The 24,219-nt window shown below is 40.8% G+C and overlaps 1 protein-coding gene across 2 annotated transcripts in view; it reads right to left on the bottom strand.

Moving 5' to 3' along the window:
- Positions 1-9,249: 9,249 nt before the first annotated feature.
- KCNJ6 (potassium inwardly rectifying channel subfamily J member 6) overlaps positions 9,250-24,219 on the bottom strand; it is a 159,918-nt gene continuing 144,948 nt past the window's right edge. For both annotated transcript variants that reach the window (XM_071753194.1, XM_071753204.1), the window contains one exon: positions 9,250-9,880. In XM_071753194.1, the coding sequence (XP_071609295.1) occupies positions 9,555-9,880 (326 nt within the window). In that variant the 3' untranslated portion in view covers positions 9,250-9,554. The remainder of the gene's footprint in view (positions 9,881-24,219) is intronic.

Genomic DNA, 24,219 nt, shown 5'->3' with positions numbered 1-24,219 from the left:
AGCAGGCTTTGCCTCTCCTGGTGTTTATCAAGGGCAACATCAAGAACACTGTTATCAGGCTAAGGTGGTAACAACCAACAAATCAAAGCCCAGCAAACAAAATACAAATAATACAAGTTCATGAGATATTCAGACAATCATCTGGAGAAGCAAGAGCAAGCCCCTTTTAACTTTTCTTTCTTTTTTTTCTCTTCCCTATTTTCTCCCCCCTTTTTCCTTTTTTTTTTTTCTTTTTTTTTTTCTTTTAAATTCCTATTACTGTCCTTTGTTTTCTTTTCCCTTTCCTCTCTCTCTCCTTATTTATTTATTTATTTATTTATTTTACCTTTTTGGTTCTGCAATGGGATTTTTCTCTCATGGGACTGCCATAATGAATAAAAAAAGCAGTCAGTGCTTCCTTGGTGTATTGGATGTGACTCAGAAGGGCCATTGCTGAACCATACCCACCAACATTTCCACATCTGTGCTCACATAACCCTCTCCCTTCCCCTGCTGCTCACAGGCTATCAGCTATGATCCTTTTTAATCATTATTTCTTAGATGCCTATCCACTCGTTTCTGGTATACCAGGACAGAGTATTGCCTTTCAGCCTTTAGACACACAGTTTCAGCCAGTGACTAGAGGAATTCTTTGTATCAAACTGTAAATTTTATGGTAGATCTGCTCAGAACTTTCCAATTTAGCCCAATTTTTTTTTCCCTTTTTTCCCTTCTGGATAGCTATTCAGAGATTGCAACAGATTGACTTAATAATTTGTAACCTGATGGGTAGAACTTGCCAGGGGAGGAAGGAGATCTGGCTTGAGCTTCTGCAACTCCATATTTTGAGGTTGTCTAAGATTAAAAATTTCTGTCTGAATCAGTTACAGTAAGAAGTGGAGCCTAAACTTCCCAAAGCCCAAGTGAGTCCTTGACATTTTGGTCCAAACCCTTCACAAATCCGTTTTTGTTATTGTTGTATTGGGAATAGTTTAATTTTAGCTGTAATCAGAGTTACAGTAATGACTGATTCATATTGTAATGGTGAGCTTGGTGACAGATTTCTTCACTGCTAGGTATCTCCAGCAGTGTATTTTATTAAACAAAATATTAATACCTGTTTATTTTTACAGTAGGTAAGCTCACATTAATTTGATGGTGTGAATTTTTTCATTAGCTGCAAAGATGAGTAAATTGGATTTTTCAACCTATTTCAACTAAACAACAGATTTTTTTCTACTATCAAAATATTTCCTTACTTTATTTTGGAAGTCTGAGGAAGGAAAACTGAATTAAATATTCGCCTCTTAATAGCAAAGGGATGTATTTTAATTGTAGTGAATTTTTTTGTGAAGCAGTTCACTATATTGATCTTGTTTTAATTATGAATAGTAGTCCAGAGATTACTCAATAATTAATAATTAAAGACCCAGTATAAATTATTTCTTTACAAAACTAGAATTATTTTGAAAGATCATATTCTTATGGCCATGCAGCTTTGTAGCAAATCAGTCAGAGTATTGACACGATGACAGTATAAACACTGTCATTAAAAAAAAATTGTGGTTAGACCATATGAAATAAACTCATTTTTCTTAAACATTTTTCAGGAAAGTTTCTATTTTTTAAAAAAGCTTTATTTTTCTGTTTCTGTTCTGCTGATTCTTCTCTGGGAAATGAGGCTACTCAGAAGCTTAACTTATTTTATGTGTACTAGTTATCATACCAGGTGATTTTCCTGGTGATTTTTCTTCAGCTTCATTTTGAAGTTGTGCTTCTCAAGAGACAAAAGCATCTCTGCAATCAGTACCATATGTACTAGATAGCATACAGATAATTTCTCCCCTCTCATCTAGATGGTGGTAACAGACCCTAAAGATGGGGTCTTGAAGAAGCACAATGTTTTTTGTACATTGAACATTTTCTCCCTCTCTGTTGAAATCAGTAAGTTTAAAAACAAGGCTGTCTCTTGTTTTCATTACTTTAGTGCATTTCACCATGGGGAGAACAGTGCTGGATGGGGAATCAAGTGGTGAATTCTCTCCCTTGTGTCTTCTCACTACACAGATTTCATTTTGATGAAAATTTGCTGGAAAAGGACATCTTTTTAAAGCAGTAGTTTTGGTCATGCTTTAGTAGATTTATTAATAGAAACTTTATGCATGTCAAAGAAATGATGCTTGTGTATAAAAAGTAACAAATGGCCAGTAGCATAGCTAGCTGTGAACTCTTGATTCCAGTGGCCCTTTTCACTGACCAAGACTTTTGTTGGGTTTCATTTCTTCCTTTCCCTTTCCAGTGATCATTTGTATTTGCTATGAACAATTTCATTTTTTAATTAGAAAGTGTGCTATCCCATTTTCCCATGTGTTGAGGATTTAGCTTACTAGAAATACTGATTGCTGTTTTCTCAGCTAAATGATGGCTTCTGTTTTTTCCCTGCAGAAGCTACAGCACAAGTGCAAACTGTGCAGCTTTTTCTTCCTGCCCCACTGCCCTGCCTTAACCCAATTTCAATAAAATGCCTTGAAGAGAGTCAAGTCATTCTTCACTCTTGCTTGAGTGTTTAACTTGCTTGGTAGCATCTTTAAAAATTTGACAATGCCTTTAGTGATCCCTAGGGTGCCTAAAAATTTGTACCTAAAAGCAATGGCAACATGTGTGGGTTCTTTAGGACTTTGGCATTTATTTGATGTAGATGGCATTTCAGGGAGGTGGAGGCTTCTCCTGACTCTCTCATCTCCAGGGAACCTAAAAGGCAGGACCAAGTTCTTAATTCCATCATCTGAGCAGATGGTCCCTCTTCAGAGGAATGCCTCCTAATTTCTAATGGTCTTGGTAAAAGCTGGTAAATGTTCAGCATCTCTGAACATCACAAGAAGAGGTTTAGTAGCTTAGCTCTAGCATCCCATCCATCTAAACCAGAAATGCTGCTGTGAAAAGGAAGTAAATTCTATGACTGTCTGAACAAGATTGACCATAATGACTTCAAGCTGTAGCACTTTGGGTTCCCCACCCCCAATTTTACTGAGATTTTCAGATTACAGATTTCAGATTAAGCTATAATCTTTTTTAGAAGAGGTTCTTTTTTTACTTTGAGTTTAATTTGACTGGAGATACAGTCTTGGGAAGATTTCTGAGGTGTTTAAAGAGCCCTGCTAGCCTTGCTATGCTCCATCACCATTTCCTCAGCTCAGCAGAAGGCTTTATACAATGTACTGAGCACTGTGTGCTGCATTGCCATCCTTTATGAACTAAAATGCTGCCATCTCAACACCACATCACACATCCTTTACTGTGGATTTTTCAATGAGGAATATGGGGTCTCCTGGTCATAATGATGGGGAAGCAGCCAGGGAAGGTGGCTGCAAGGATTCATGCTTGTGTGCCCAGCATCCTCCTTTCCTGAGCTGGAAGAAGTCCAGAGGACTGCAGTCCAAAAAGACTGTAAAAAGCATACAGAGGAAAGTGTAGTGGGGTAGCAGTTCTCTACTAGTTCTCCCAGTTTAAACCTTTCAGCTAAAGTTAATGCAAGTGACTGCCTATAACCATTTGAGGGAAAACAGCTCTGTGACTTGAAAGAGTGGCTGTTACAGGCTTCAAAGCAAGCTGGTAGCAGGATGGTGCCTGTAGCTTCCTGAGGACTGCCCATGAGATGCAGTGGAGAATTTGGAGCTGCCACCTTTGACTTAAAAAAACACCCAACAAAAACACAAAAAAGAAAAATTATAGGAAGGGCCTTCCACAGTCCTCTGAGAAAAACAAAACTAAACAGAACCATTAAAGCAGCTGTTATTATTTGAAAAGCTTAAGTTTTTATTCTGTGTGTATAACACACAAGTTATGGAGGATGAGGGAAGAACTATGGTTAATATTTGTGAATTTCCTTAGAACAGAAAACAGATTTCACCCTTGAGATGAAATGAGATACTTAGGTCTCTGTAGAACTATCTATGATGTGTGTGTGTGCTGGCTGCATGCATGGTACCACATCAAAGCACCAGTATACAGACAATAAATGTGAGAATAACAAACGGTAAAATAAGTGAGCCATTGTACTGGAGTTATCACTAGATTATACAGGTCAGGAAATCCAGAGGATCTGAAAAAATAGAAATCAAAAGAAGTAAGCTTGAACTAAATGTACAAAATGAAACATGTCCTGGAAGGTGTAACACCACACCTTGCCTACAAAAAGTCAAATCCTAGAAGTCTCAAATTCACTCAGGAAGCATAAAGAGCATTGTTTAATATGAGAAATAAGTAACAACCTTCAGGTCTTGCCTTTAAAAATTATTTTACATTACAAATCTCACATTCATGCCTGCTTTCCAAGTGCATGTTTCCAAACAGCATATTTACCACCTGAAATAGCAAGAGAAGCCAACTTTTGTTCTGTTTTATTAGGTCTGATTTATAGCCTAAAAAGTTTCTGAGCGAGGTGACATGTCTGTTAAAGATACTGATATTCTGAAAAGAAAGGTATCTTGAGTACTCTAATAGTAAAAAGTTCATGTCTCACAGTAGGAAGCTCTGGTGGTATCTGCTAGGAAATCTAGCCAAGGGGCCCAACACTTCCATTGTTATATAGGCAAGTTTTCAGCATTGATCCTTTAATTCACATCCACATTAGAGAGCTGGAGGAAGTGGTTTAAATTCACCATTTGCTTAAATTCAAATCTGCAGAAGACAGGAGCTCCTGATACCCCTTCCTCCCGCTTAGCAGCGTGCATCCTCTCAGAGCTGTGTGCTGCTATAAACCAACCTGGCTTCACTTCACCTCCCCCTCCTGGTGAAGCTGGATTGCTGGGTGGTGTCCAGAGCATATTGAACTCAGGCCTTAAGGGATTTACTCTCCTAGGAGGTACAGTAGCTGGTTGCATGCAGAAACATAGGCAGAGGCAGTGGTGCTGCACCTCAGTAGGCAGCATCCGACTGCTGGCCCTGCTGGCTCAGGAGGTGAGAAACCTGAGCACTGTGGCTTCCCCAGCCTGAGATCTGCCATTCATCCAGGGAGCACCCGCGTCCATAGGAGGGAGGCCATTAAGGACCCAAGGAATGAGGGATTTTCTGTTCTTCCATTAAAAACACAAGGATTTGGCACAGTCAGCATTTGGCATAGGTGCTGGGGCTCTGCCGCTGCTGTTATGCCAGAGTTGTCTCTTGAGAGAAGTGGGATGTGGCTTTGAACCTCCTGGGCTAAAGACAGCACTGACTACAGGTATTCCCTCTCCTAAGTATCCCAGTACAGCTGAGTGAAGTGGAAACTTCTGCCCTGTGGCTGAAAAAGGAAGGAAGGATTTCTTCCATCATTTTGAAAGGCTTGAGTTTCCTTTCTTAACTCTGGCAGGGAAACACGAGCAACCCCAGATCTGGGCACCTCTGGGCACCAGGGTTAAATCCAGAGCCTGTCTTGAAGTTAACTTCAAACCATCCACCAAGCGTCCCAGCACCTTGCCCTGTGGTTTGGCATCTTCCTGCTGGGGACCCTTCTCTGGAACACCACCTCCTTCCTCCTCCTCTTTCTTCCTCCTTTCTTCATGTCTCACATGTCTCCTCCTCCTCCTCCTCCTCCTCAAGGGGTGCCTAGAGCTCTGGCTCGGGGCTGCACAGCCCTCTCTACCTGCTCGCCTGCCACAAGGAGCTTCATAGAAGCAGATGTTCAGCTTAGGGCTCTGCAGGGCAAAGACCTAGACCATAACAGTTATATGTACTGCTAAGAGAATGTTAGCTCTTTTTTTTTTTTTTTTTTGAGGCTTATTTTAAAAAAAGTTTCTGAAATTAATTTTAGATTAATTTTAAGTAAGATGGTATTTGTCGATGAATAATAAACCAGAGCTTTAAGTATTTGCTGAAGGTCAAATTATACCTGGTATAATTTTTTGTTTCTCCAGTAAAAGCAGTGATGTCTGTGCTTATTATCAACATCTGAAAGATCTAGTTTGAAAACTTGGGCAGGGGAGAAACAATTTGTGGTTCTTTTTCAATTTATGGATTCTTTTTTTTTTTATTAAAAAAACACAAGAGTGAGCAATGTGAGAGGGAGTCAGGGAGAACTGTGTTGCAATGCTGCACATGAAATCTGTACAAAGCACCTCTGCAGCATTTCTGTTCCTTGGAAGAAGAATCTCTGCAGTAGATTACTGTGAGCTCACATTTATCTTTGTAAATTCTTTTGCTCCTTGAAATCACAAGATACTCTGAGAAAAAAACATTTAAATGTATTATTGAGGTATGTAGAGACATAATGGGTCTTGATTAATTATATAGTAGAAGATATTAAAATGTTGCATTATTCATGCTCCTTAAATTCTGATTTGCCAAAAGTATTTCCATAGGGCACTAATACCTTACAGTATTTTGTTTAGGATTAGGAGATGAAGTTCCTAGGCTATTTTCTGTTAATGAAAACACCACTCAGTATGTACGGCTTGAAAATCCATTGTTAATTAACAGCATTCAATTCTTAATTGTCTTTTTACCAGTTCAGTTGAAATCATTGACACAAAATACATTGTTAAACTGCTTAATCAATCATTGTAGAAAAATAGAGGTGTTTGATAGGGACATTCTAGTACAAAGTTTACGTGAAGCTTCCCATTGAAAGCTTTGGAGGCTTCTATTTTTTTTTAAGCTTATGTTACAAAAATGAGATTTCATAAACTTTACAGTCCATACTACATTAATACCAAAGACAATAAAATACAGGGGGAGAGAGAGAAAGAGACGAACACACACACCTTAAGCTTTAAGTGCCCTATTCACAAAAATATAGCTTACACATGCGCATGCCCCAGTGGCAGAAAGTCTATTTTTTTGTGCTAAAGGACACACAAAAAAGGTTTAATTAGGGCCCTGAGCTGCTGTTCTAAGTAATGCAAACTTTTGTCAAACTGCAGCAATGAATTATAGACTGGCCCAGTAAATTACAAGAGCGAAAAGCAGGTTTATCCTCGGAGGAATGGTTTGCTTTCAGCTCGTGCACCTTTCTCTAGGACTGGCACACACGGGCGCTTTGTCGCTACCGATGCTTCCCCCAACTCCTCTGCTATAAGGCTGCTTCTGTCTTCTGGTGGTGCTGAGGAGCCACCCTTCCTTAAAAATGCTCAGTACCTTTCAGGAGTAGCCTTATGGATAGGTTGGGATGGATGAACTGGAGCACCCGGTGGCTGCTGATGCTGGGGCAGAAGAAGGAACTTTGAAAGGTCTGTAGCAAAATGAGTGTTATTTCACAAAAGTTAAGTGTGAGTAACCTTTACCGAGTTGGCAGAATCAGCCATCCTGGGTGGAGGGAGCAAAAAATCCAATATTCTGCACTGTTCCTTATGTCATGCTGCTTTGTGAAAGCCTTCTAGGGAGAACATTCAGAACTGAAACAAGGAACTCTTTCCATCCAGCCTAATCTGCCAGTCCCTGGTGCGCACCCCTTTCCCCACCCCCTGCTCTGCCCACCTCAGCATGAGGCCCTGTTACAGGACTTGCAGAAAATCCAGTGATTAGCCACATTTTGTGAAAATTAGCAAGGGGCTGTTGTTTCAGGGGAAAAAAAATCGAAAATAGTAGTGAAGTTAATGTGAAAGCTATATCACAGTGCAAAATTTCCACCCGCTCACTAAGTTTCTCCTGAGGTTATTTTTTTTTTTCTCTTCTATTTTAACGTAAACATTTCTGTACAAAAAAAAAAAAAAGAAAAAAAAAAAGAAAAAAAAAATTAAAAAAAAAAAAGAAGCTTCAGATTCTCTTCAGTGTATTCTTCCTTTCTGGAGCAGGCAGGTATAACAAAACAAAATTAAGGCTGCAGCTGCTTTTTCGCTAACAGAAATTCTGCTCTTGATGGGCCTGAGAGAAAGCCCAGCAAAAGCCATGGAATCTCTTTTCTGTGGGTAGTATTTTATGCACGCTGGGTCTGACTGAGTGGTCCTCAGCACTGGGCAATGCTGCACTGTGTGAGCAGCCCCTTAGGGAGCACACCTGTGAAACTGGGACCATGCACATCAGCAACGCTGCTCGTACCAGTGCTGCTGTGTAAGCTATGCCAATTGTCACTGCCTCGCTTGTTTTGAAGGAGTCAAGTCAGAATGTACAGGATTTACACTGATTTACAACAGCCAAGGAGCTAACCTAGGGTGAAGTTGTTAGGGAGCCACTCTCCTGAGCATGGGTGGCAGGAACCATGTGCTTAGCTGAGAACCTCCGTTGAAGGATGTACCCAGGGATGTCACACCCCCCACCCATCACTCTGCAGGACCAGCCAAGCACGGGTGCACTCAGTGAGTGAATTTCACTGGTTAGAGCTTCAGATGCAATTCAGCTGTTTCTTCCCCAGGTGAGTAGCTAAAAATCTACTCGCTAAGGTGCAACATTTGGTTTACAATGGCTTGTGCTGTTTGTGTAGCAAACTACTTGGCTGAAATCCCATGGTCGGGGTGGGGAGAAAGGAGAGGTTTCCCTAGATATTGCACATAAAGGATAGTACCTCCACATGAAACATGCTCGCTATATTAAGAGTATACAGGAAAATCCAGTTTGCCATGAGTTTGCCCCAGCCTAAATTTTCGGTTGAACTGCCAAAAAAGAAAAAAAAAAAAAAAAAAGAAAATAACCAAGAATGGTTCGCCTTATTTGTAAACATTTTCACAGTATATCAGTAATTATGTTACAATTTCTTTACCCTGCACTCTCCCAGACTTATGGCTTTTTAGAGTCAGTAAAACGATCTGTTTGGCAAGCAATGAGGTACTCTAAATAGCTGCCAGTCTGGTACACTGAAGAAAATGTCATGCACTAGAAGAGCCATAGATATAGGGAAAAAAATCAGTATTACAATCCAAATATTAGAAGAGAAATGCCTACTCAATGGGTAGTTAGCTTTTGCATCCCAATATTTCTAGAACTCTGTTTCTAAACCTACATTAATTACATATCTATGTACATTATTTAGAAGTTCTTTACTACAGTACTTTTGTACATGCAGTGTTTATTACTAAATGTGAAGAGAAAGTAATTACATAAGGCATATGTACAGTAATGTGTTAGACTGCAGATCCCTCTGCTCACCTTGGTCTTAAAGCTGCAAGGCCCATTTCATAGGAGCTTGTCACTCAGTATGTGAAACTTCTGAAATACATAAAAACTGGAGACAAGGTCCATTACTTTAATGAACATTAATGAGTCTTTGCTTTTAAATCCCTTTTATGAATTCCCATTGGTTTTGGGTTGGTTTTTTTTTTCTTTTTGTAATGTGTATGTGTGTGTGTGTGTGTTTGTTGATGTAAATAAAGCTTGAGGCCGAGCACCCCAAAGAGATGCTGAACAAACCTCAGTTATTATCGAGGTGGGGATCAAGATTCCATCATCAGTAATGAGTATTGCAGCTTTAACCCACATCTTTGCTTATCTGTGAATCTCTTGAGTTTAAATTGAGCAGGTAGATATTTCGCATCCTAAGTGTTCGTTTTCCCGGAATTTAAATATTAAGGAAGGAAAAAAAAAAAAAAGGCCTGTGGGAGAAAGGAAAGGGGAACAAAGAGGGAGAAAATATAGGAGGTGGTGTGGCCTTTACACCTCCAGTGGTTCTACACTTTGGACTCATTCTCCAAGTTGGCCACATCACCATTTCTTTCATTTTGGTCTTCTTGATTCTTTTCTTCATCTTCAGTTTCCAGCTCAGCATGCTGGTCCAGCTTGCTGGAAACTGACCATGTCAGGGGCAGTTCTGCTCGGCTGGCCATCTCTGCCAGCTCTTTGGCACTGTAAACTGGTGTGTTGGTCTCATATGTTTCATGAAAACTGTTGTAGTCAACTTCATAAAATCCGTCCTCCAGAGTGAGGACAGGGGTGAAACGGTAACCCCACAGGATCTCACTTGTAATGTATGAACTTCGGGCTTGGCAGGTCATTCCTGTAACAGAGAAGGAAAAAGGGCTGTAATAAGGACCCACTGCTTTCCCAAGTCTTTAATTATTTATTCAGATAGGCAGAGAACTGTTTGCTAATACACCAGAAAATGAAGAGCTTTGACATCACGAGTTTAAGCTTAGAAAGTAATTTTACAATGTGTAATCTACTTGACGCCTTTAAGAAATTAAATAAGAAATTAACATTTCTTTATTAAATGTTGTTCTTCTTGTATTTCATCAACGAGTAACTCACCCACTGCTGAGTCTCACTTCTTTTTTTTTTTTGAGAGGGTGTGTGATTTGCATCATGTCATCTTTGGTTCCCTGGAGTGTAGCGAACCCACGCTGTCATGTCCAGCAGTTGCTCAGCCTTACTGAGGAACTTAAGCAAATGCTTTTCTCTGCTGGAGATAACCTCTGAGCTTGTGATCCAGGGCTTGACTTCATTCCTCTAAAAGCTGGAGCTGCCTTTTAGTTACATGTTGCTTTGAAGTTTGGGCTGGTGGCCAATGCACGAGCATCAGCAAAGCTCCTGAGGGACTTTGTGCTGGTGTGTGGTGTTGAGTTCAGGTAACTGGGACTGATGTCTTTGTTACCTTCCCTTTGCAGCTCTGCTGAACCTTACCCTGGGAGATGCTATAGGGCAAAATATCTGTAAGATACTATATTGTGTTAAGAGTCATGGAGAGATGTGGCTATTGCAAGCTCAGAGTGTTGGGAGTGTCCTCTGGGTGAAGAGACACCTGGCCATGGCAGGCACCTGTGGCTTGGAGAACCTGCCCCATCTCAAAGAGAAAACACAAGGAAATACTACAATAAAATATTATTGCTCAGTAGTGGAAAGGGAAACTCAGTTGACCAGGAAAAGGATTAAGAGAAATTAATTTAAGAGGCAAAAAGATCCTGACAACAAAAATTAGAATAAACCGAGAGAATGTGATGGGTATCCTTTAACTATTTTCACATAATTAACTACGTATTACCAAGCAAATGCCAGCTAAACAGGTTATGTCAAATACTTAGTAAATAATGATACATAACCCTCAGACAAGCTACTCATCTGTTATTTATAATGTAATACTAAGCAATTTTTTAAATTATTATTATTTTGGGGACACAAACGGCGATCTCTAGAAATGCTCATCATTGCAGAGCACTGCTGGCATCATATAAGGTCACATGGAGAGTCTCAAGAAGATCAAGCAAGTTTGTGTCTGGTACAAACTGCTCTAGATAATTCTGCCCTCATTCTCTTAAATGTCCACTCCATGCTCAGACAACTTGCTTCTGATGGGTTAAAATTGCTGATTCTTGGTACTGTACCTTTTTAAACTGTTGCATTTTATTTAAGAGACATTTGCCCATTGTTTCTCTGCTGTGGTACTCAGTGCTTCTCCATCATTTCCCTCCACTTACCCTGAGGAAGAGCGGCTGTCAGGGAAAGATGTGGTGTGAAAACTGCTGCACTATACCTACCTGCTACAGCCAGGCAGAAATGGGACCATACTTGCACTGTGATTACTGATCTTAATTTCTCTTTCTTTCTGCCTGACAAACACTCAAGCCTTCTTTTTTCTCAGTTTTGTGGGATAAGACATGTTTACATTTCAATTCTCAAGGAATGCACATATGGAAAAAGAAAGATCTTACCATTTCTTGGTTCCTTTCACAGGTGGGAAGGGCTGAAGGACACAAAACCATATAACAAAATCATCTCTTGTGAGATATCCCGTGCCATTTTTAGTCTGAAGGAGAGCTTTCCCACCCAATGACGCAGAGCACAAAACACAGGAGAAACACACTAATTGTGCACCACCTGCCCCAAGGAATCTCCTAAGGTTTTTGCAGTGCTCTTCTGAGCAGACCCAAAAGTGTAGGTGCTGTATTTAGCAGCAGCTCCCTGCCCTGGCGGTGGCATTGGCAGGATGGGGCCACAGAGGGCAGTGTGGAAATGTCTTCTCCCCTCTCTCCAGCATGGCTCTGGGGTGCTTTCCTACCTGCTCCTTCGCTGCTCCTGGAGAGACCAGTCACCCCTGGATGGGTTTCCCCCAAGGAGTGTGCCATTCCTAAGGCTCATGTGTTTGTAACCCCTTTCTCTGCTGCTGAAATTTAACTTCCGAGTGAGTGGGAAATTTTGAGTTTTCTTTACAAGGGCAATGAGATAGACTAATAATAATTAAAAAAAAAAAAAAAATTGAAGTCCCTTTGAAATGGTGTTATCTTCCTGTGCTCAAACCAAGTACTCAGTGATCCTGCTGCTTGCTTTGAAAAATTTCGTTTGACTGGTGGAAAAGAGGGGGGCAATTTTCTGCAGAAGCCAAGAAGATTAATTCAAGTTATGTTAGAATTACAGCTCATTAAAAACAAACCCTCATCTGAAATTTTGACCTGTCTCAGTTTTTAATTTAGTCTCCCATTCAACAGCTACTTAATACATGTTTCTTTTCCATGTCTAGACAAAATGTTTTCAAAGCTAGAACGAAAGATTTTTTGAAGCAAGTGAACAAGCTGAAACAATGAAAGACTTTTTCCAGTGAGGGATGTGTGTATGAGACCTTATGATTTTTAAAGGTTTGAGATAGTTAATGCAGAAAAAAATTTCTAAGACCCTCACAGGGATTCCAGATTAAAATGTGCCACAGTTGTGGAGACCCTTGAAGTGACTTTCAGTGCACCAGCACGGCTCTGGAAGCAGAAACAGAGATTTCTGCATGGTGCAGCTTTACCAGCCTCTGCCTGTGCTGCCTCAGAGGTTCTTCAGCTCCATGGTCAGCAGAGCTTCTGGACTGGCTTTTCTGCATTTAGGACCTCATAAAATACTATAATCTAGTTTACACATGTTTCATTATACTCTTTAACCATACTAATTATGGCTTTAATTGTTTTGTAAAAAGAAATGTGACTTATTATTTGCTGTAAGGTCTGAACATGCTTGGTTGACAGTGGAGGCTGAATCCTGAATGAGGGCATTTTAGGCATTAGGTTTTCCAAGTGTTATGTCATTTATTCAGTAATTGCTGTGGTTTATATGTAGCCATAGATCTATTGTGCAATGGTTTTAAATATGATTGCAGTTTGACATTTTGACTAGTGTCTCATTTTAATTGGGTGCCTTCAGGGTAGATGAGAGCAGGGGGGACCTTTGGATCTACTTCGCTCAGCTTTAATTGTGCTTTTCAAAACAAGCCGGGAAATTAGGAGACCCAAATAATTCATTCTAAATTAATAAAAACTTTAACTGGAAGGAATGGTCTAGTTGAGAAGAAGTGCTGGAGCCCGAATAAGCCTCGGGGCCGGGCTCCCAAGCCGTGCTGTGGCATCGAGCATGGGGCAGGGGGTGGTGAGGGAGGAGCGTTCCCGCAGGGCTGGGCAGCTGCCTGCCCCTGCCCATCCCCTGCCCATCCCCTGCCCATCCCTGCAGTTCCGCAGCATCCCGCCCCATCTGTCCCTGCCGCCTGGCACCGGGGGGACGGCAGCGGCAGGATCGGGGTGCCCTGCAGTGGGTTTGCGCTTGCATCTGTTCGCCTCGCTGCCCACGGCATTTTAAACACACCGTGAGCTGATGAGACCTCTGTTGGCTGTCCTTAGCTGCTGTCTCACCCCTTTAAACTCCAAGCATTTCTGATGAGCGGTAATGAGCCTTTGTAGGTGTTGCTGCTTTCTGCTAGGTCGTAATGACAGCGATTCGGTCTGTTTGGTTTATGTTTGCATGGGCTAGGGAATCACAGCTGAGTGTTCTGCAAATACTTGACTGCTGGGCAGGTTACTTAAGTTGTAAAATTAATTGCCACTTCATTGTGTGTGCTGTTTTTTTTTTTTTTTTTTTTTTTTTTTTGTTTTTTTTTGTTTGTTTTTTTTTTTTTTTGTTTGGTTTTTTGTTTATTTGTTTTTTGGTGTTTTTGTTCGTTTGGTTGGTTTTTGTTTGTTTTTTTGATGATGTATATTGCTCAGTCAGTGCTTTGTGGGCTGTGACCAGCATCGTAAGAGTTGCCACACACCACAGTGGACACTGTTTCTATTGCTCCCCCGCCTCTCTGTTCATGGGTCAGAGCTATGCAAGGCAAGGTAAAAGCAGATTTTTGGTCCTTGCTATTATTATAGCAGGCAAGCTAAATTAAGGGGAGTGGGTGAAGCAGACTTGTTTTTTTTTTTCTTTTCATTCAGCTAAGCTAACAGAAATATTTTTATCGTTTTTCTTTCAAATGGGAAGAAAAAAAGTGCTGCTGACCATGCTAGGATTAGCTCCATGTATCTGAAATGAGCAATTTGTAACTACTTTGGGTATTCTCACTAGCATGCAACCAGCATAATTAAATTTTAATTTATCCTCAAAATGCTTATTGTTCCTGTTCAACAGGTGAGGAGCTGGACAGCACAGAGACTTGAGCCATGTTGCAGGGTGCAGAGGGGCTGGTGAACAGGAGCCAACCTGCTAAGCCACTTTCTGTCCACATTGAACTTGACACACAGCTGGGCTCCTGCTGTAAAGTACCTGTGCTGGGGTGGGGATGCTGTAGAGGCCTTGGTCACATTTGTCACATTATGTCCTGTTTGCTTCAACAAGAAGTTGGGACCAGGTTCTGATTCCTGGTAATGTGTGGGCTGTTGTCTCCGGAGCACAGGGGGTGTGGACTTTCAGTGTACCCCACCAGAAATTTCCCTTGCAGCAAGAATGAAAGCTTTCATCAAACTTCATGTTTGCACCACGCAGTCAAAGAAAATGTCAGAACAGTTCTAAGCTGTTGCTGATACGTGGGTAAGGTTACAACCCCACCTTTGACTGACTGGAATTAATAACAAAGTTGATGCCACCTCCAGGTTCATTACTCTTGAAAAGTTGTGCTCTGCAGTTGTTTTGAGGTTACAGTTTGTTTGCTATCTACTGCTATTTAAGCTTCTGCTTTGTGCTGTGTTACAGTGCTACAAGGGTTTGGTGTGGTGAACCAGAGCGACTTGGTGCACTGCCTCACAGTGCACTTCATTTAAGATTTCATGGTAGTTTACACAATAATATGTTCTGTCATGCACTCTTACCATATATGATTTAACCTGTGATGGGACCCTTCAAAATTAAAATGCTGAAAAAAATTCAAGGGAAAAGGGTACTTCAGAATCGCAGAATCAAATACAGTTTTTTAATCAAAAACTGGTGTTCAGCTCTAGGTCAGCCCACTGCAGATTATACATCTTGACAGACTCATTAAGGGGTTTTGTTTGTTTGTTTGTTTTTGGTTTTTTTTTCTTGAGACAGTGTTCATTACAACAAGACTTTTTGTTTTCAAATTCTACTCCTGTGATAAAGCAAAAAGCACTCTAAATGAAATCAGAGGGGAGAGAGTGACAGGCCATTGCTGTCTGCATAATTTTGGCTGACAGTCACAAGGTCAAGCTGATTTTTAAGGTTCAGTGATTTCCTACTGTTATTTGGCAGAACAAGGCAGACTTTCTGCTGCACAAAATTGAATGGGATATCCTGTAAGAACAACTGATTTTCAGTGATTTCATGGGAAGTTTGCTTTTCTGTTCAACCTGGAGTAAGACCAAAAGCAGCAGCCAGCTTGAGTGTGCACAGAAACAGTGGTGTCCCCATTTCAGGGGAGAGTGGAGTTTCAGTCATGTACAGGAAACCAGAATTTGATTTAGGGTCTCCAGCTGGGATCTGAGGCTTCTGTGTGCATGTCTGATGCTTCTATTATATTGTTTCCACCCTGTCATTATTTGTAACATCCTTTGCTCTGGTACCACTGTGGAGGTTTTGATCTACTTGGTTAAACAGTTCATTTTTATAATAAGAGCCTTTCAAAACCCAAATCAAACATGTAGGAAATTCTCTGCCCCTTGAGATTAATTTCTATGGCTCATGAGGAAACTCTTTTACAGTCAGAGTTATGAAGAAGGGAGAGGTGCTGACCCACAGTGTTAGAGGTGACTTTTGCCCCTTGCCAGGGACAAGGATGAGAAAAGGGGGGAATTTTACCTCAACACTGTCTCAATGACACCAATAATGAGGTAATTAGATTAATGTGTGCCTAGGGTCTGCAACTGAAGTGTGGAGCTCAAAAAAACTACAAAGACTTTCTAGGTTTGTATCTGAGCGTTGCTCCTGCCTTTGTTAAGTATCACCAAGCAGCATGCTGCAAGGCAGAGACAGGCTCTGCCTGGATGACCTTTTAGTCTCAAATATATTTTGGTGCAAGATTTGTCAGTCTGACATTTTTAGATGTTAAGGAGAATAGGAAAGCAATGTGAGATATTAAAAACAAGCAAAAGGCTAGGAGTCAAGAACTCCTGATTGATATCTTGGTTCTCCTGCAGACATTTTGTGGGCTTTGGCAAATTACCTAGCTTTGCTGGCTCTGTTGGGTGTCACAAGGGACATGCTGAGATTTAAAGGCAGTAGATGTGCTTGCAGTGTATTCCCTTCCTCATCTAGACTTCCACTGCCCAATTAGTACTAACCAGTTCTTTGTGGTGTGAAAATGATTGCCTCAAAAAAGGACAGAGATTTAGAATAAAATTTCCATACTGCCACTAAGTTATTGACAGAACCCTTCTATATCAGCTAATTGGGTCTCTTTAATCAATCTAAAAAAAAAAAAGAAAAAAAGAAAGAAGTCATATTTTACCCTGAACTCACCACTTTTTTTAAAGCCTGAAGCATGGCCATTAGTGGAAAATGTTGCAAACACCATGCTATGGTAAGACATTCCCCAATCCCCCGCCCCTTTTTTTTTTTAAAGTATATCTGTCAAGCAATCATTGTTTTTTTACAGTTTTATCTGAGTTAACCCCCCATAAATATACATAGCCTTGTATTCAGAGCTGTCAAAAGGAAATTCCCAGGAGTTCTGGTAAGTTGATTCAGAACACAGCTGGAGATCGGATGCTAATCTTGTCCTGAGCAATGTCTGAAGTTCTTGAAAGAAGTGAACTCAGGTGCCTACAAGCGTTTTGAAGTAGCTTTACTTCAGCATGCCTGGGAATCTGTGCATGACGTTCTCATGTTGTAGGTTAGGAATGATACTTGTGTCTTCTCTGTGTCCTAGTTACATGGCAGCATGGCTGCTCCTGGCTCTGTTGCTGCAGCTGGATTGAAGTTTGTGTGAGTGACAAAGGAAGTGAGAAGAGACATATACTTTGTCCTTAGAAGAATGTAAGGAATTAACTTCCGTAGTTTTGTTGTTGCTAGGTTTTTTTTTTTTATTTTTTCCCTTTTTTATAATGCTAAAATGAGTGCTTTTTTTTTTTCTCATCCCTGTAAACAATTCTACTAAGCTGTTATTTTTATTTTCATATTTCTTATTTTATCAGACCAAGAAGCTGATCATTATATTTGGAATTTTACAGCTTTGATCTCATGCCATCTTTGAATCCTGAGCAGGGGGTTTTGTAGTAGCTGCTGTCTTCATCTCCCAGTTGGTGATGGGACCAGGGACAAGAAACATCAGAGGATGCAAACTGCTTGACATGGCTGAAGCAGCTGGCCTGAACACCAATGGTAACACAAATCTCATCCTCCATGGGGGAAGGCGTGTATTTTTAAGTCATGTTTGCAAAAGAGGTGAATATGCATAAGAAACTGAGGTGGTGAGAAGCCATAATTTCAAGTCAGTGGGACTTTCCGACACTCCAAAACCTCTTTCTTTCAAAACAAGATGCAAGCAAGTAATAATTAGAAAAAAAATGATATTAAGTTCTAAAGAAAGTCTAACTTGGGTCAAAGCACTCTGGTTTTAGTCTGACTTCTTCAAATGTGATATATTGCATAATGCAGCATCTAAATTAGAAAAAGATGGCCATGTTTTAGTCTCTTCAGACTTTTAAAAGAAAGCACATTTTTTCCCCCAGCAGGAGATTTCAATGCCAGAGAAATGGTATTTTCCAGCAGAAAAATGCTGAGTTAGAAATGGTTGATTTACCTGGTTAGTGTTTCTCTCATCAAGAAATAAATGTGCTTCATTGAGTATTTTGTGTCTGATTTCTTCCTTTCTAACTGCATATAGCTTAGTCTGAGAAATGGTAGATGGGTAAGGCAGAAGAGCTTGTCTGATTCAACCTCAGATGTGTTGCCACTTTTAGCTAACACTACCACATACATTCTCAATAAAGAGCCTCTCAAAGAGATGGCACAATTACTATTCAGCCAATATTTAACCTTCATTTAGCCTTATATTCGGGCCATGCCCAGCAAATCAAGCTGCCTGATGTGTATGAATTTTAATCACTTTTTCAGCTGTGCTTGTTAAAATGGAAGATGATTACATTTTTTCTGTCGACGAATTCCACGGAAATTTAATATACCAAATAATGCAGCATCTGACCAGAGAGAGAAGCTTATTTCAGAACTGGCACTCAGAGTCCTTGGAAATGGGAGATTCAGTTTGGTGGAGCTGGAACACGAAGTACCAGGATTTTATACCCTACTCTATGTGTTTGAGTGTTGGGATACATTTATAGATTTGGTGGTTTCTCAGACATCAAACCAGTGCCATGAAAATGCTTTATTTCTGCTAGCAGATACCTGCCCAGGAATTTTGTTTTAAAGAAGCTGCAGTACATGGTGTCTTCCGTGGCTTTGCTTTCAAAATGCAAAGTGCTTAGTAAAAAAAAGACCCATCCTGGCCTTTTAAAAATAGGTTGCTCTTAATCTGCAGGCTTCCTCTGGAATTCTGGCCCACAGATGGGATGCTCTCAGAATCACAGAATCAGCCAGGTTGGAAAGGACCTCTGAGATCATCAAATCCAACCCTTGATCCACTACCACTGTGGTTCCCAGACCATGGCACTGAGTGCCACATCCATCTCTTCTTAAAAATCTCCAGAGATGGAGAATCCACCACATCCCTGGGCAGCCCATTCCAATGCTTGATAACCCTCTCTGTAAAGAATTTTTCTCCTCTGGAGCAGTGCGCTGGCAGCCTGCTCTGCAATTCCCTGGCAAACAGCTGGGAGCAGGCAACATAGGCATCAGGCTCCAGCTGAACTGCCTGCTGCTGCCTAGACAGAGATGGGTCCTGGCAGGGTGTTCTACTAAGCAGCAAACCTGATCCACCAGGGTGTAGTTATGGCATGGAGGATCCTAGGTGGCAGGGGGTGTGGAGAAGTGTCCCGACAGTACATTAAGGCTAATAGTCCTTTTAATGGCCTTGGACCTATCCAACTGTCTTGCTAGGTTGCTTCCACAGCAGAGAGGGTGACCAGCCAGCAAGAATCACAGCCATTGCATGAATTCCTGTTAGCTGCCTATGTGGCTTTCCACTGTCATAAGCAGCATCTTTAATTCAGGAAACACAGCTCACACAAATAATCGGTTTAGTTACCTCAGCATTTGAAAACACTCTGGACTCAGTCTATTTTATGGTATCTTTCCACTCACTAAATTCACTATTCCTGGGGAAAAAAAAATCTCATAATAGCACCTGGAGAAGAGGAGGATGGGGGCCACCCAGCTTCACATCGTTGTGCCACATCTGCCTTCCTGCAGCATGATCTCAGGCTGAGAGAAGCTAAAGGGACTCTGGTTTCAAGGAACCCTGAATCCCCTGCCCTTTTCCTCACCCTTTATGAAGGGGTGGAGGGCGACAGGAAAATCTATCTTTGGATAAAAGAAGGCTGAAGGAGGAGTTGCCTGAGCTGCTGCATTACTCATCTTGGGAAAGACAGCAATAGAACAGCCTCTGTCATTCTCTGTTTTGCATAAACCCAAAGGCTAAATGAGTTCAGCACCTTAGAAGAAGGTTCCTCTCTCTCCAGTGCAAAAGATGGGAATGGGGTGGATATAAATGCCACGTAGGAAATGAAGAAAGGAAAAATGCATCCTTGGGTACTTCTAAGCTTCACAGTTTGATAAAACCCTATGTCTTTTTGAAAACACCAGCTTTGATGTACTAAAACTGCTGCTTCTTCAAAATGTTCAGGCTAACATTGCAAGATGCAGTCACACAGATGCACCTGCAGCGAGACTCCTATCACAATGCTCGTGGATGACTTTAGTAGAGCTGGATGCTCTGCAGGTTGCCTGCTCAGCTGCTGAGAATACAGACCCTAAATGATTTTGGCCTTGGAAAGGGGTAGGAGTGTTGTTTATGTAGGAGCTCAATGGTGGTCAATCTTTTGTGGAAAAATATAGCCGACTGCTGTGTTGGCACTGTGCTACATGATGGATGGCACATGGAACCCTCTTGAAGATCATGTATTTAGCATACAGTGATAATTGGGACTGAGACTGAGACTAGAACAAGGTGTATTTGGGCATTGCTGGAACCCCAAATTAGCCTTAATGCCAAGGGATGGCTGGGGGAAAAAATCTTGATATGGAACAATGCTTGCTGTCAAAGAAGCAAGTGTAATAAAATGGCTTGTTACTACTGCACATTTGCTTATCATGACTGTGAGTTAAATGTTTAATTAAAGCATACGCATGATCTATGATCTATTTCATCCCTTGCTGTGTGGACTTCTTAAACATGGAATTTGAATCTGAAGGTTTGGATGTCTTTTGTTTGTTTTCTTAAAATGCTGCTTACAAAGAGAACAGAAGATCCAAGGTTTTCTCTGTCCTGAGCTTTACTAACTTGGAGTTTTTTATAAAAATATCACATTATACCACAGAAATGTTTGTGATCCCAAGATTAAAGATAAAATAGTGTGAACACACAGCTTGGCATGCTGTAAAATTCAGGAAATAAGGAATATCACTAGCTTTTTGGCAACAAAATCTGTGAGTCACCCAGAAAGTATTCTGGTGGTTTTCTCTAGTAGCTAATGGTGGCTAATGGCATTGTTGAAGCCTGGTTTAGCTGTTGTGAAATTGGAGGAGGAGATGAAAGAGAGTTCAGAATAAAGAAATATTTCCTGCCAGGCAGACATTGGGAAGTGATGTTTGGAAATGCAGCATTAATAAAGTGAAATTATATTCCATCCAAAATCACTTGGACTTCAGGAGAGCAACAAAACATTTCAGTGGGGTTGCCTGGGCAGTTTCATAACTATGCATCCTTTTAAGTGGGCTGGAAAACAAGGTAAAAGTGGGTAGGTGGTACTTGCTTTTAGAAGAGACAACTTGAAGAAATATTTTTTTCTAAAGATACCTTAGTTTCACATATGAATTTTTTTTTGTTTTTTGTTTTTTTTGTTTATATTTCACCCAAAAGACTCCTGAGAGGTTTTCAAAAGAAAGCTCTAAATCTTGATGACATTGCTGAATCTGTCATGGCCACCATTGGAGAAGGGCATCTATTACCACGCTTCAGCTCACACAAAGCATCAGGGCATGGGGATGTGAGAGAGAGGGATCAGTGCAGCTCTGTAGAGGTGGCTAATACAGCACAGCTCCTTTCTTGTTCTTTAAACAATCAAACAAGAACTCGGGCCTTCCTTTGGGCCTTCCTTTGGGCCTTCCTCTGGGCATTCTGGATGAAGCTCAGCTCCTTGAAGGTGTTGCCCTTCGGTGACAGTGGTTGGACCTGTCCTCAATGCATCCTCTATCTCCTTGACTCATCTCTCCAGTGGTTTAACCACAGACCTGCTTCCATGGCCTCCTGGAATTATAGCCCTCGGGAGGTGGAAAAATTTTGCTCAGATGTTTTGAAGCATGTCCCTGGCTTTACAAGTTTTCAGTGTAAGGGATGAAGGGACTCAGACCTGTGGTCCTGTCTGAAGGACCTCCACGCTGCACAGGGCTGACTCAGCTGCTCTGGGAGGAGGAATATTTGGGCTGATTTTCCTAGTATTTCAAATGGTAAACTTTATACCCTTCTGTTTTCCTGATGAGAGAAGGTTTAAGAAACCAAATATTTGTTTATGCTACTACTTAGTGTGACTGGTCAACTCCTTTATAAAAATCTTTTTAAGGGAAATTGCTAATCACATTAAGCTTAAAAACTCATCTGTCATAACAGTAATCTTTAATTAAAATTTAAACCAGGTTTATTGACTCAGCTATTTTTATCATAACAAAAGAATCATCCAGTCTCAGACTTCATGCAGCTCTGATTTTTGATGAACTTTTGCAGGCCTTCTAGCAGTTATGCAAAGAAAATAATTTGTTCTGCTAAAATTCTCCCACTGAGTAGCAAGTGGGTTTTGATTTTTTTTTTTTCTTTTTTTTTTTTTTTTTTCAAGTCAAAGCACAAGACTTTTTAAGTTGATGCTTTCAGGTTAATAATACTGGCTATCTGTCAACTTAAGCAGCATATTTTTGAACTGCAGGACTGAGTAAAAACTGTCTGCCTCGGGGAATGAGATGCAAAATCTTTCACTTCTGGAACACTATTTTATTTAGTATGCAAGTTCTGTCAAAATTTGTATCCATATTTTAGCTGCTTGGCATCTTGCCTGATAATAGGTGCTATTAATATACCTTCTTGTAGATCAATGACCATTTTAGAAAAAATAAAATTTTACTTGGTTTTAACAGAATTTGGTTTTATTTGATGTGAAGAAGAAGCTGATTCTGATCTTTAATTACTGCCTAGCACTTAGCAATGAGTCCAGTAAAGGAGAACAGCAGTAGTAGAGTTGGGATTTTAGGAAAGCTTCAGTACTTCTCTCCTGATATTTCTATTCTGGGAAAAAAGAACAATGCACTTCAAGCTATAGGGTTTTCAATCTAGCACTTTCCTCAATGCCTGAACTAATTTAAAAGGAGAAAAAAAACCAAACAAAAACCCAGCAAAAAGTTGTTTTGCTTTGTTTTTTCTTCATGTGTTGAAAATATTTAAACAAATTTTTGGGGGGGAAGAGAATAAACAAACCAGTCCATGAGATACACATCTGATTTTGCCTCAAATTTTTCCAGCTGGTGATGGTGAAGAAATTCTGACTTTATTAGACAGGTGCACTTAATTTATGGAAGCAACAAAGAGTCATTAGGACTTTTTAGCACCCCAAACTACCCTTTAGTTTAAGAGTATTTATCTCAGCTGGTGAGAAAAATTATTTGTTCTAGTAAGGAAAAAAGGATGAGCTTGAGGTGGCTGGGTATCTTGTAAGCTGTCTGAAGATTCAAGAAGAGTGTGCAGTTTCCATAGGAGAGGTGCCTAAGATGATAGGTGTAGAGGAGTCCTGAAAAAAAATGTCTGGGGTTTTGAAGCAAGCAGCACACTCTTGGATAACATTGTTTTTCCTGAGAGATTTGTGTTCAACACTGAGGATGCTAAGCAAAGATGCAGAGCTTTTTCTCCTGAAGAGCTTTTTCACCCTGTTTCGGGGTGTTGGGGTGGAGGATGAAGCCTGGGTAGGTACACTCAGGGCATGAGCTGTGCCAGCCCTCCCTGGCCCTGGGTGTTCTACAGCTTTACAGCTGTGGGTTGCTTCATTCCTCTGAATCAGTCATCAGGTGGCAGTCTTCTACCAGAGGAGATCGCTTACAACGAGTCTGAAGCTCCCATCTATCCAGACTGATGAAAAAGCAGTAAGCCCAGGAAAATTTTGTTGAGAGACTATTGCAAAGATTACTTTCGAAATAGCTGGGCAGACAGGCAGATGAGACACGGCCAGGATGCTGTGTGTTCGTGGCAGGATTGTAATGTTTGAAAGAAATACCTTGCTGAACTCTCTTTGAGCTAGAGTTTGGTAGCTTGCTTGATTTTTCTTCTGACTCCCATACGGTACACCAGCTGCAGACTATATTCTTCTTTGTGACAAGCACAATTACAGAGTCTCTTTCTTGCAGCTTTTATTACTGCTGCCAGACCACTGCTAATTTGGAGCACTTTGTTGATATATACTTTGTACAATGAGCACTTGGCTAAAGCTGGATATCCTTCACTCGGATGATATCTTGCCTCTCAGAGAATAAACTAAGCCATGCTCCCAGTTTCAGAGGTAAATGGGGGAAAAAAAAAAAAAACCAACACAGGCATTGCTGACCAAAGACATCTGTCTCTAACAGAGCATGCAAGTGTTTAACATGAGATTTTAAGAAATGGATGCTGCAGCAAATGGAAAGCACAGCTCCAGATTCCAGTCCCAGCAGCAGTTCACACAAGGAGCTGCTTCTGTCAGGATAGAGCTACTCCAGACTGTGTAGCTGACTCAGAGCTCCACTTTTACACCTCCATGGCATCCTTGCTAAATCCATAACAATCTCACAGATGTCTGCCTGCGAGGCAGCATCCTCAGGCTCCTGCTGTGTTTCTAAGCTACACTTAACCTCCAGGAAGAGAAAGAGAAGTAAAACATGGCATGTTCTCTTTCAAAGCTTGCTGACCCCTGCTCTCCTTCATGCTTGCAGTGAACCAGGCTTGGGTAAGAGGGGAGCTCAGGGCTGGCTTTAAAGATATCTGTGCTTCCTTCATATTGGGTAAATTGCACCCTGGAAGGGAAAATGCAGGAGTTT

The sequence above is a fragment of the Heliangelus exortis genome, chromosome 1, assembly GCF_036169615.1.
Source record: "Heliangelus exortis chromosome 1, bHelExo1.hap1, whole genome shotgun sequence".
In the NCBI taxonomy this organism is placed as follows: domain Eukaryota; kingdom Metazoa; phylum Chordata; class Aves; order Apodiformes; family Trochilidae; genus Heliangelus; species Heliangelus exortis.
This window is presented reverse-complemented; position numbering and strand designations above follow the sequence as displayed.